The sequence below is a fragment of the Podarcis muralis genome, chromosome 15, assembly GCF_964188315.1.
Source record: "Podarcis muralis chromosome 15, rPodMur119.hap1.1, whole genome shotgun sequence".
In the NCBI taxonomy this organism is placed as follows: Eukaryota; Metazoa; Chordata; class Lepidosauria; order Squamata; family Lacertidae; genus Podarcis; species Podarcis muralis.
Window position 1 is genome coordinate 14,439,800 of NC_135669.1, and position 12,746 is coordinate 14,452,545.

Consider the following 12,746-nt stretch of genomic DNA (forward strand, 5'->3'; position numbering starts at 1 on the left):
ACTAAATTCTCAGCTTATAAAAAATGGGAATAGCAACCTACCTCCCAGAGTAGTGGTGTGGGTAAACATGAGAACCAAGGCAATTGAAGTAGGTATGGAAGAGCGTGCTGGTCTTGCTCAGAGATACTGTGATCTCCAGGCGGCCTAAAGATACAGAGAGAGCGTCCCATCTGAAGCACAGAGATCAGATCTAGGGTATAACACCAGAAAGCCACCAATGGGAAAAGACTCTGCTTTTGCTTCCCCACTTTTTCCTCCTCCTTAAACCCAGTTCAGCTCTCTTGCTTTGATTCTGCTCTTGAGAGTAAAGAGCCCCTGGCTAACCTTCCTTATTCCTCTTTTCCAGGTTCGGAAGGGCTTTTGGAAACAGCCTCCCTTAATTTGGGATGCGAATCCTGAGCAAGTGCGAATCCTGAACCCGTATTTTATGGAAATAACTGCTGCCAAATTGCTTAAGCTTCCTATGAAGCAGCTGAAGAAGTTAAAACAGGTAAGAGTGGTAAGCATGAGAGAGAGGGAGGGAGGGACAAGTTACAGGAGTTGAGGTTTATTCCTAAAAGGAGCAAAGCGCTCTTTCTCTTGAAATTCTCAAGATGAGATGGTGCTTGGTTGTCTCCAAGCTGTGATCTCTCCTGTAATGTGACACCTGGATATCTTGGGACCCAAATACACATGATGTGGGTGATCTGTGAGTGGATCTCCAGGCAACTGTCTTTAAAGCTTAAAATCAGTGGTGAGAGTAGAGTGTAAATGGCCTCGGAACAGTGGTGCCAGCTGTGTGTCTCAGTGTTAACCCTCCCCCGTGTTATATTTCCTTTAACGCATTTTCCCCTGCCCCCAAATCTGTTAGACCAGTGGGACAAGGGGTGGGTGGGGAAGTGATACAATATGGATGCCTGTATCTCTTTCCCCTGCCCTCTAGCAGGATTTTGATTTTGATTGGGGAAACAGCACAGGAGGCAAAGTGTTAATTGTGGCTCTTTCCCAGCGTTGGTGTCCTGAGACATTCCACTTCTCAACTTGTATCTGCCACTTATTTTAAGCATTTAAACACACTGTGTGTGGCGCTCTCTCTCTCTCTCTCTCTCTCTCTCTCTCTCTCTCTCTCTCTGTGTGTGTGTGTGTGTGTCTGTCTGTCTGTCTGTCTGTCTCTCTCTCTCTCTGTCTGTCTGTCTCTCTTACCTTCCCCTACCTCTCCAATCACAGATCATCTGTATCCCATGCTCCTAGGAGCATCCTTTAGCCTGGAAAGTAGCAGATATGAATGTTGTCCATTCAGGGCAGAAAGCTAATTTTTGAATCAGAAGTATGTTCAATTAACTGACATTTCAGGTGTAGATGTATTTATTTTTTTAGTCACAATTTAAATGTCACTTGGGTGGGGAAAGCACCTCAGCTCAGCCTGCACTGCTTTTCCAAATCAGAGTGAGGTGACTTGTAAGATCTTTCAGCCTAGTTCTCACTGAGGTGGTAAAGTCTCAGGCTGCAGGTGGGGGCTTGCATGATGAAATGCTTCTTTGTGCTAAATTTATTTAAATGCATCCCTGCACATAGAAGATGAGTGTGTTAAAGGCTAGGATAGAACCCTTCCCCCCAGATGTGCTAGTTGTCCCTCAAATGAGCTGTTTTTGTGTGGAGGAGCATTTACTCATGGGAGTCCCAGCCTGTAGTCTGAAGTGGTACAGCCCAGGAAGATGTTTACCACTTCAAAGACACCTGGGCCTTAGTTCATGTCATCTCAGGACACACTGCTTTTTACGTTCAGTGTTGTTTGCTGTTGGCAACTTCTAGATGTACGTCTGCCAGTGTTTGCAAAGGTGGGGTGTCTTGTTTTTTTACCATTGCCTTGACAACTTTAGAACTACTTTTTTATGTGTGTGGCAGTTATCAGGAAGCATTTCTATGGCTGACGTTTCAAAGCCGATGAGAAACTCTTCTACCAAGGTTTCGAAGCTACACTTTATCTAAGATGCTGTCATCACACCTGTGCAAACACAGACATTGTTTTGGGACAATAAAGCTGAGCACGCTGATATTCTTTGTTTTATTGTTTTAAGAAAGTCTGCAGTCTAGGGATGGGGAAAGCCTCTGGAATGAATAGGAACTTCCCCCTCAATACGAATTACAGGCAAAAGGTGTGTGTGTGTGTGAAAATGTATAGATTAAGAGCATAAGGAGATAGGCCAGTGGCCCATATAGTCCAGCATCCTGTTCTTACAGTGGGCTGAACAGTTGCCTGTGAGAAATCAGCAAGCAGGATTCAAGCATAAGCGCACTCTCCCCTCCTGTGGTTTCTAGCAACTGATATTCAGAAGTATTGCTTCCTCCCTGCTATGGAGGCAGAGCATAGTCAAAGCAGCCCTGTAAAGCAGGTTAGGGGTCAGGGACAGGGACCAGCCAAAGGTCACCCAGTAAACTTTGTGGTTGGGAGGGGATTTGAACCTGGGTGTCCCCCCTGATCAGGGTCAAGCCTTCTGGCCCAGCCTTCCTCAATCTGGTGCCCTCCAGATGTTTTGGGCTGTAACTCCCATCAGTGAAAGGCTGCTCCAATCACTAAACCATCCTGGCTTCTCAAGGTAAGCTTTGTGCCAAGAGAAAGTGAACCCAGCATCATGTTCCTCTGTCTTCCCCTAGAAACCAACCACAGGATTAGTGGCTATCACCTTAGCACTGCACTTCTGTGACATAGTTCATATTGCGGGCTTTGGATACCCTGACTCCAAGAAGCAGACCATTCACTACTACGAGCAAGTCACATTGAAGTCGATGACTGTGAGTAACCATTGCCTCTCTTGTCAGATGAATATAATATAAGAAGCTGCTTGTATAGGGAAAGTCCAGACAATCGTCCACCGACTTAATAAACTGAGATGTGAACAATACTTTAGCGACTTTGTACGAGCCAACGAACAAATCAGAAAGTCTACAGTTAACTGTAGTTTCACATTTTGTCTGGACTGGGAAATTATAGCCTCAGAACAAGCCAGGTTGTCAAACCAGGTTTGAACCTAGTTTAATATTCTGGGTTGTAAAACAACAAGAACAACTATTAACCATTCACAGAAGGAAGGAAGGAAGGAAGGAAGGAAGGAAGGAAGGAAGGAAGGAAAAGGAAGGAAGGAAGGAAGGAAGGAAGGAAGGAAGGAAGGAAGGAAGGAAACTTGTTCATTAAAAAACCCCAACATTGTGACTAACCAGTTTTCTTAGGGCATTAACCTTTCATGGACTAGCTAGTGGCATGTCCTATGTATATATACAGATGAGCGTAAATTAGGGGCAGGGAATCTGTGGTCCCCCGGATGTTGTTGGACTCCATCAGCTCCAGCCACTATGGCCAGTAAATGATGGCAATTGGAGTTGTAGTCTGACAGTGCCTGGAGGGCCACAGGTTGCCCATCCCTGGTGCAAAAGAAAAACAGGTTGGAAGTAAAGAGCAAGTATGCAAGACGACCCTTCACAGCAGGAGTAGCGAACCCTTTTTCAAATTGAGGCTAAACTAATGATTAGCCACATGCCACCAGCAGGTGTGGTTATTCTGTACTTCTGTGTGAGGGCATGCATGCATGCACACTCACTGCACATCTGGAGAACACATACAGCACACAAACCACATGCACAAGGACATAGCATTGGAGTGTGATGTGGATGTGAAATGTTTGCCTTTTACACTTCACAGACAGATTTTATCTCCCCATCTCTGTGCTGATCACTACTGTGCTGAGATGGAAGAGTTTTTTTATCCTGTTTAACAGATTGCTCTTTAAAGAGCAGGCAGAGTGCTTTATCTCCTGATCTCAGTGCTGAGCACCAGGAAGCAAGGGTTGGCAGTCTCCATCCTCTTGGCTTGGATGATTGGACAGCTTGAAAAGAGGTTTAGAGATAAGACTGGGAAAGAGGGAGAGAAGGGAGAGGTGGTGGCATGCCTCTGAATATCGGTTGCAGGGGAACATGTGTGTGATTTGGGATGTATTGCTAGCTCAAATATTATGAAACAATTATCACAATGTGGACTTCAAACCAGTTTTGGATGATATATCAATATATCGCCCAGCCCTACTGCATGGCCTAATGTGTTTCTCATTGCCTTCTCTTACAGGGTTCAGAACATAATATCTCACATGAGGCATTAGCAATAAAAAAGATGCTTGAACTGGGTGTCATCAAGAACCTCACCTACTTCTGATGGAAAATGGACTGCCGTTTGAGGGTTTTTTCTGAGCCAGCTGCTGGTCCAACACAGCTGCCCATGGCTAGCTGTCCCTTGCCTCCCCAACATTGACTGGTGTGGAGACCCTGCAGCTTCACTCGAAACACTGGGGTGGAAGTGTGTGACCCCTAGATGTATTGGCAGCAAGGGATAGAGATGGTCTGGGAAGTGGTTGGTTGATGGCAGCAGCTGGAAGCAGGGTGGATGCTGCCTTCTACAGAGTCCTCTTTGCACGGACTGTTGCAGGATTTTCTCTGCATCAAGTTGAGACTTTTAGAAACAGAAGTTCCCGAAATCTTCACTCGTGGCAGAGAAGAGCCTTTGGGAGGCCAATGACTGAGTTGCCTGTGGGCCTCAAGGGTGGCACAAGTGACATTCCCATGGGGGGGGGGGTTCAAATTATCACCCCTGTGGCACCTTGAGATCTTAATCACTTTTGCCTTCTGACTCTGGGAAGTGCAGTGGCAGCTGCTGTTTCTGTTGAAACGAAGTTAGGTGTCACCGGACAGAGCAGGGGGGCAATTGAATGAAGGATTATTCGCTGCCTGCCATATTTAATGTTTCGGTTTGAATGAGACAAAAGTGTACTGGTTCAAGTCCTCTGTGCAGTGAAGGAGTTTGGAATACCCAGGAAAAAGCTGTTAGGGATGGTGGGAGTTGATAATGTTGATTTCTCTCTCTCATCCAGTTCTTATTTTTTGGAGTCTGTGACATAAGGGGAGGATACCCTACAGTATTTGATAAGTGGTTTTTTTTTTTTACTTAAAAAAAAAGGTGCCGAGCTGAACATGGGTGTTTCTGGACACTTTGTTGGAAGTAAATCCTCCTTCTGTGAAGGGTGTGTGTGTGTTGGTGTGTGTGTGAGAGAGAGAATGAGAGTATGTCCGTCCAGTATACGAAGTCTGTTCTTAAATATAAGCTGTAGGCTTTTCCCCCCTCTAGCATTTGGGAGTTACTTCCCATCAGACATAAGACTCCAGTACAAAGGAAATGGCATAACCAAAGCTGAATGTTGAAGGAGAGGGGGAGGGGGGAGATAGTTGGGAATTGTGTATCCGTTTTGTAGGGGGGGAGGGAAAAATGTTTTATTATTCCTTGCTCACAAAACCTAAATTCTGCACTACGCCTTTGTCTTTTCTAGTAGCAGGATGAGTGTTCTGGTCATTTAGGACGAAGGCTCTTCTCATGCGCCTAAAAATGGGGCAAATTTTGAAGTAAGCTGCCAGTTTAAGTAGGCAGAGAATTAGGGGGAATGGTCCAGACATTTCAGAAATGGGCCTTGGGTCAAATGTTCTAGTTTTGCCTGACAAGTGTTTGGAAGAGACTCTCCTCCAAATATTGTTTGGGGCTAGTTGTGAAAGAATCAATACTTTAACCCCCCCTTCTTTTAATTTCAGCTTTGAGATCAAAGTATATCTCTTAAATTTGCTTACTGTTGGTTAAAGGGTCTGAATTGATTGCTGCACAGTTTGGAACCTTGTATTTCATCCATGAGGGGAAGAAGACAAAGGGAGGAAGGTGACAATATAATTTCCCTGTCTACCACCCGCCACACCTTGTGTGCACAACCACCGTGCCTTAGCTGTGATTGCAAGCGCCCAACTTTGAAGGGCCTGCTGGGAATGTAACCTCCTTATGGCTTAGGCCATCACACCTATTGCCAAGAAGGCAACTGACTGAATTGAGTTGCTCATGTTATGTCCCTTTGAGATTGCACATAGAGCTTCAACTTGGGAACTGGTTTGTTGCAGAAATCCAGACTGATCCCCGGAAGAAAAAGAGTTCTTAAATGTTATTTCAAAGGAGTTTGAATCCTACAGAGAATGTTGGAAGTATCTTTCCTGGTTAAGCAATTACTGCAGTTCAGTGTTAAGTAATTTAATAAATTAAATTTAAAAATACCCTTTGCAAATCGTGCATCTTTGGTAGAATAAGCTTGATATTTATTACCAATGAAGTTTTCCTTGTGGTTTAGGACAATCAAGAGCAATTTCATGCAGTGTGGTGGTGATTTGGGACCATCTCTTAGAGGTGGAAGAGGATTTTTCACCTGCAGCTGGTTTCTAGCCCTATAAAGGGTGACAACAATGATGGATTGTTCCGTGTCATATCCATACAAAGCAGGAATGAAATAATGGAACAGCACAATTCATTGCATTGTTGGAACTATCAATACAGTCATACCTTAGAATGTTCTACTTCCAAAACGTTCGGAAACCAAAGTGTAGCTTCTGATTGGCTGCAGGAAGCTCCTGCAGCCAATCGGAAGCCCTGGAGGACGTTTGGGTTCCAAAGAACGTTCGCAAACCAGAACACTAACTTTGGGTTTGCGCCATTCAGCAGCCAAAACCTCTGAGTACCAAGGCATTCAGGATCCAAGATACGGCTGTATTGTTAGGGTTTTTTTTAAAATTGTAAGTTGCCTTGAGAGTCCTCTTTGGTCTGAAAGGCAACTCCTAAATTCTTTTAGAAATATATTCCCTGGGGATTGAAGGGAATTAGTACTCTTTGCTAGAGTGGCAAGTATGGACAGACTTCAACCTGTGGCAAGAGTGCCACCACATGGGAACCAAAGGATCAGCTGAAAGAATGACTTCTCTGTTGCAAGGCTCATCTGCATATGCCATGGGATACGGCTTATGACTGGATGTCTTAGGATTTCACTCTTGAGGGCTCATAAGTTGGAACAGTCTTACGGGCCTATTGGAATTGTCAGCATTGCAGTCTCCCTGGCTATTACATCTTGAAAGTTTTAAGTGCTTTACTATTTATTTAAGTTATATTCTGCTCTTTTTCCTGAAGGAGCCCGGGATGGCCAGCTCACACTTTTCTCTGCAGTCATGATGTGCACTGATTGGTTTTCATCACAAAAAAGCCATAGGTTCTGAAGGGGAGACACATCTCTATACACTTGTAAAGATGAGTGGATTTATTTCCTAGTTTATGCTGCAAACACAACTTGGCCTTGGGGTTGGTGGCTTCAAGAGCCCTTTCTCGAAACACATCTGACATAAACAACTGGGGGATCAGCTTTGAGGAACTTTTTCAGTTGTGTATACCAAGCTTCCTGCCCAGTCTATGAGTTTGGAGACCTATGGAATTGGATTGGGTCTGAAATACCATAGCCTCCCCATCCTTTATGTATGTATGTATTTGCAAACATGTATGGACATCTGATGACAAAAGGTTACAAAAAGGTAAAGGGACCCCTGACCATTAGGTCCAGTCATGACCGACTCTGGGGTTGCGGCGCTCATCTCGCTTTATTGGCTGAGGGAGCCAGCGTACAGCTTCCGGGTCATGTGGCCAGCATGACTAAGCCGCTTCTGGCGAACCAGAGCAGTGCACGGAAACGCTGTTTACCTTCCCACCGGAGTGGTACCTATTTATCTACTTGCACTTTGACGTGCTTTCGAACTGCTAGGTTAGCAGGAGCAGGGACCGAGCAACAGGAGCTCACCCCATTGCGGGGATTCGAACTGCCAACCTTCTGATCGGCAAGTCCTAGGCTCTGTGGTTTAACCCACAGCGCCACCCGCGTCCCAAAAAGGTATACAGCATATTAAAAACAACATGAAATAACTAATATTCAGAAGTCTCTACCATACAGAACTACAAAAACAAACAAAGCAGTGTTGCTACTCCTAGAAGGCTTGAAAGCAGCCAACTGTTAACTGGAAAGTGTGTGCCATCATGCTAAATGCTTTTTTCTGACTGGCTGCCAAATGAACCTCGGATGTACGTTGGCACCACCAGATGACCCCCATGACCAAGTCCTGAGTGGTTTAGGACCTTACAACCTTCCTCTCTAGTAGGTATAAAGCCAAAAGGAAACAGGACTGGCAGGTTTCTACAGGTAGGTAATAACGTAGCAGAGAATAAACATGGGGTATTCCTCAGCCCTCCAGATGTTGCTGGTCTTCAACTCACACCATCCCTAACGGATGGGAGTCTCAACACCTGGAAGGCACCAAATTGGTAAAGTCCGATTAAAATGTTTTCAGACTAGCCAATTGTCAAGCTCTTAAAATTCAGGGCTTTTGTTTTTTATGTTGGTCACCAACCTTAGAGTGCTATATTGGAAATTCAGATTTTCATATATCCTCCATGTATGAAGACAAGCAGATGTGTTGAAATTTTTTGATATTTGGGTGAATTTTGACTACTTTTGACTGAAACAATATCGCCTGTCCTAGAGATGTATATTATATATTTCTTTAGAGCAATTTTATCTCACTGTTTAGCCAAAACGCCATTCAGAACAGCTTACAGGCAATCAATTAAAACAAGACAGGCTGTGCCCATAGGGTTACACTGTAAAAAACACAACACTCAAGGAGAAAGGGATATGGAAGAAAGAGGGAGGGTAAAAGAATTCAAGCACCAATCATTAAAAGTTAAACAATCTTACAATGATCAACTGCTAGGGAAAGAACAATGGAGCTGTTTTTTCAGCAGAGCGGATTGAATGGGCTTTGTTCACCATCTCTCCCACAGAGACAGCCTGCTGTAATGGCTGCTACCAGGTGACAGTTGAAGAAGAGAAGGCCCAGGGATGCTACTTATTGTCTCACATATATCATTCCACCCCATTTAGTCCTGTCACCGTAATGGACTTCTGTAGGAAAGTAAATATTGATGGCCATTTCCACTTGGATGACATAGAAGGCATAGTGTGGAACTAAAAGAAGGGTAGACTTCACATGCAGGTTGACACAAGTCTGCAGTTTCCAAAATCCTGCATGTGCCAAAACTGCTTATGGGGTGTGCCCCCATTATTCCTTACTCTCATTTTTTAAAAATAGGATAATGGCCTGGACTCACATTCTTGGCAGCACCCTGTGTTCAAACAAAACATTGGGTTTGCTAAGTGTTGAATCTAGAGCAGGCATGTCCAAAGTCTGTTTTGGGGGCCTAATCCAGTCCTTGTGGCAGTTTATTCATGGGGTTGTAGGGTAAAATCCTTAAGAAAACTCAACAACTTCAGTCCTAAAAAAAAGAGGTTAACAACTTCGGTTGGCCCTCACGGCCCTTCACTTCATCAAGTCTGGCCCCCTGAAAAAAGTTTGGACACCACTGCTAAGGATTAAAGCATTCAAGAGAAGCAGAGAAGGGGTGCTGGATACTGACCCCCCCATGCCGCTTCCATTGGGAAAGGGGTGTGGTTTAAGCAGCCTGGTCGCCCCACCCCTTCCCATTGTGCCCTGCCCCTTTCCCTGCAAGGATTCAGGTGAGTGCAAAATGCCTTGGGGTGCAGCAAGCTTTTCGGGGGGTTGGGGGGAGGATGCAATGGCAGTGGGATAGTGGAGGGGGAGATAGTAGGTGGGGGAGGGAGAGAGAACCTCCCCCCAAAAATGAAGCGAGGTGGGTGTGCAGCTGAGGTCCGTCCCCCCATTTAGAGTATTCTGATAAGCAATATGGATACTGTACTATAAACACATGCAGAAATACAAACATTTCCTAAATTTCAGCTGAGTTTCCTGCGTTCCAGGGGGTTGGACAACCTATTTCTTAATAGGGTTAATTGGGTTTGGTGCTTTCTCTCTGCATGTCATTCCTTGAACAGCTTCCTGTGCAAAGATAAGGCTTGCTTTCATTGCTCTGTTCATTTTTACATTTGACTAGTGTGTGAAGAGAAATGCAGCCCCTGGGCTGAAAAATGTCCCCCTCCTGCCCTCTTTGTGTTTGAAATTCTAGAATAAGAAACTGCCTCTTCCCCCTCAGATGCTTTGTCTGTTTGTGACATCACAGGAGACCATACATAGACAGGGCTGGGGAAACTAGGCCTCAAAGGGGGGGGGGGGCACTTGTTAATAAAGAAATGATGACTGAGGAGCCCCCCCCCTTGTGACATGTGTGGCATGTGGACTACGTGGCACCTTCAGAAACCCTCCCTGGCCCTCCCATTTTAAAAGAGCTTTCCCAAAATCTGTTAGTTTTTACAGTGCTGCAAGACCGTTTGTTTTGGCAGTTGAGGGATTGGTATTATTTATTCATTTTGCCCTTTGTGAGAGATAAATAAACTGGTTCCTTTGACTTAAGGTTTCTGGATCCTTTTAAATAAAGTGATCTGGACAAAATGGGTGAATTAGGAAAGCTTTTTATTATACACGCTTGCAAGTGGGGTAACCCAAGATCAGGCACATCATCAGGAAAAACACATCTTATAAAGTTGCTTGTCCGGCCGCAAGTCCCTCCTTCCACGCCCACAAGAAGGGCATCTGCCTCCTTAACATTTTGCCATTCCACTTCCCATGTTAATCATAATACAATACAATACAATACAATACAAATACCTTTATTGGCATTTCAAGTTAAGACATTTCAAAATGGCATGAGATACAAAGTCTTTCTTCTTCCTGTTTCCGAGAGATTTGAATGGGGAAATTAATAATAATAATAATAATAATAATAATAATAATAATAATAATAATTTATTATCCCGCCCATCTGGCTGGGCTTCCCCAGCCACTCTGGGTGGCTGTGGCGTTTGCCTCCTAGGTGGGTCATAAGGAAAGGGTTAAAATGAGTGTGATGTGATTGGCCAGTGGAAACTCATAGGAGGAGTTAGAGTGAGAGTGGGTGTTGTGGGAAAGTCAGTTGGGAGTTGGGAGTTGGAGAAGGAGGAGGGAGGAATAGTCTGTGGGTTGGTCGAGTTGTGAGTGAGAGGAATTGTTAGGTGGAGTCAAAAAGATAGTTGGAATAATCAGTTTGAAGTTGTTAGGAACACATAGGACAGTTAAGGAACTAAGATTAATAAACTGCCAAGAAAAACTAACTGAAACCAAGCTTGTTCATGCCTAAAAATAAACTTGATTATTTGTTAACGGTAACAACTGACTGGACTCCGTGTGTACTCGTGAGGAGAAACGGGTTGGTGGCAGCAAAGAAAGCAATCACAGTGGTGGCACAAGGTCAATAGACTGTCAAACGTCTGGGGGCCCTGTGTGATCGCCACAGTGGCTTCCAACAAAATATTAAAACACAGTAATGCATCAAACATTAAAAGCTTTCCTAAACAGGGCTGCCTTCAGATTCCTAAATAATAAAAGGCAGTGGGGTGAGGGAGGCCAGGGCCACATCCACACCATTTAAAGCGCTATGAAGCCACTTTAAACTCATGGCTTCTTCCCCCAACGAATCTGGGAGCTATAGTTTGAAAGGGGTGCCAAGAGTTGTTGGGAGACCCCCTGTTCCCCTCCCAGAGCTACAATTCCCAGAGTTCCCTGCCAAGAAGGGAACCCTACCCCCACCCCTACCCCAACCTTAATCCTATCCCTAACCCAACCCCAACCCTTAACCACCCTAACAACTCTCCGTCCCCTTAACCACCTACAGTTCCCAGAATCCCTGAGGGGAAGCCATTCCTGTTCAAAGCATCTTCATAGCACTTCCAATGGATGGTGCGCGTAATGTGGCCTAATGTTTCCTCCCTCGTTTTCCTCTCTCCCACTACCCCATCACTTGCAATGCAGCACATGTCCGCCTGCAGTCTCCCTTCAAAGCTCCTTCTCTCAGGTATGGCCACAGCCTTGTCCATTGCTCACTGCCAGTATTTGGCTTCATTTCTCTGAAGTAAATAGGGACGTCCTGCAGTTCTCTTATTGACTTTGAAGGCTGGACTTGGGGAAAACCTCACCGGCTCCAGACATCCCAGTAAGGCAAAGGCAAACAGGTGAGTGGGGTGGCCACCACCCGACAGCATCCCCCCAGACTCCTCTGTTTGGCTGCCTGTTAACAAGGCTTCCAAACCAGTCTGCATCCATCTCAGCCAGCGTAGCCTCGCGGCATCCACTAGCCTGGATCCAAACTCTTCTGACAACCATCCACCAAATGCAGCCTCGCCAGGTCCGTTGCCAGACATCAACCAACTTCAGTCGCCTTCAAGTAGTGATCCCACCAGCAAGTAAACTTTGTACTTGCCTTCTCCTAACTCCACAGCATCCCAGCACCAGGCGATTGCCTCCTTCCGCTTGCCAGCTTGCTGCCACGGGGCAGGAGACTACCAGGGCTGTGCCACCAAGCTGCCCATTTCTCTCTAGGGACGGCAACTGCTGAGGTTTGCTCCTTGGCCCACATTTATACCCGCTCAGCTGCCAAATGTTTTTGTGACATCACAGTCAACCCACAGACAATGGCAGCAGCTGGGGAGGCATCACCATCACCCCCCCAGCCCTCACAATGGTGAGCACAGCTCAGCAGCCAAACACCTCCCCCCCCCAAGTTGTGCCAATATCTGTGAAGGCCACACCGGAAACCCAAAGGTGCAGGAGGGGGACATTTTTCAGCCCAGTGGTTGCATTTCCCTCCAGTAGCTGGGGACAAGTAATAAAATATTATTTATTTAACTAAGAGAAAAGTTATGAACTAAGCGCAGAAACAAGATGTAGCGTGTGCACCATTTCATGTTCTGCAGTGGTATCTCGGGTTAAGAACTTAATTCGTTCCGGAGGTCCATTCTTAACCTGAGGTATCACTTTAGCTAATGGGGCCTGCCGCTGCCGCACAATTTCTATTCTCACCCTGAAGCAAAGTTCTT

At 45.4% G+C, this 12,746-nt stretch overlaps 1 protein-coding gene across 11 annotated transcripts in view; it reads left to right on the forward strand.

The window, feature by feature from the left end:
• The window catches only part of ST3GAL4 (ST3 beta-galactoside alpha-2,3-sialyltransferase 4), a 70,565-nt gene extending 64,457 nt beyond the window's left edge, over positions 1–6,108 (forward strand). For all 11 annotated transcript variants that reach the window (XM_077919515.1, XM_077919512.1, XM_077919509.1 and 8 more), the window contains 3 exons: positions 347–490; positions 2,635–2,772; positions 4,097–6,108. In XM_077919515.1, coding sequence (XP_077775641.1) covers positions 347–490; positions 2,635–2,772; positions 4,097–4,183 — 369 coding nt within the window. In that variant the 3' untranslated portion in view covers positions 4,184–6,108. The remainder of the gene's footprint in view (positions 1–346; positions 491–2,634; positions 2,773–4,096) is intronic.
• The last annotated feature ends 6,638 nt before the right edge of the window (positions 6,109–12,746 follow it).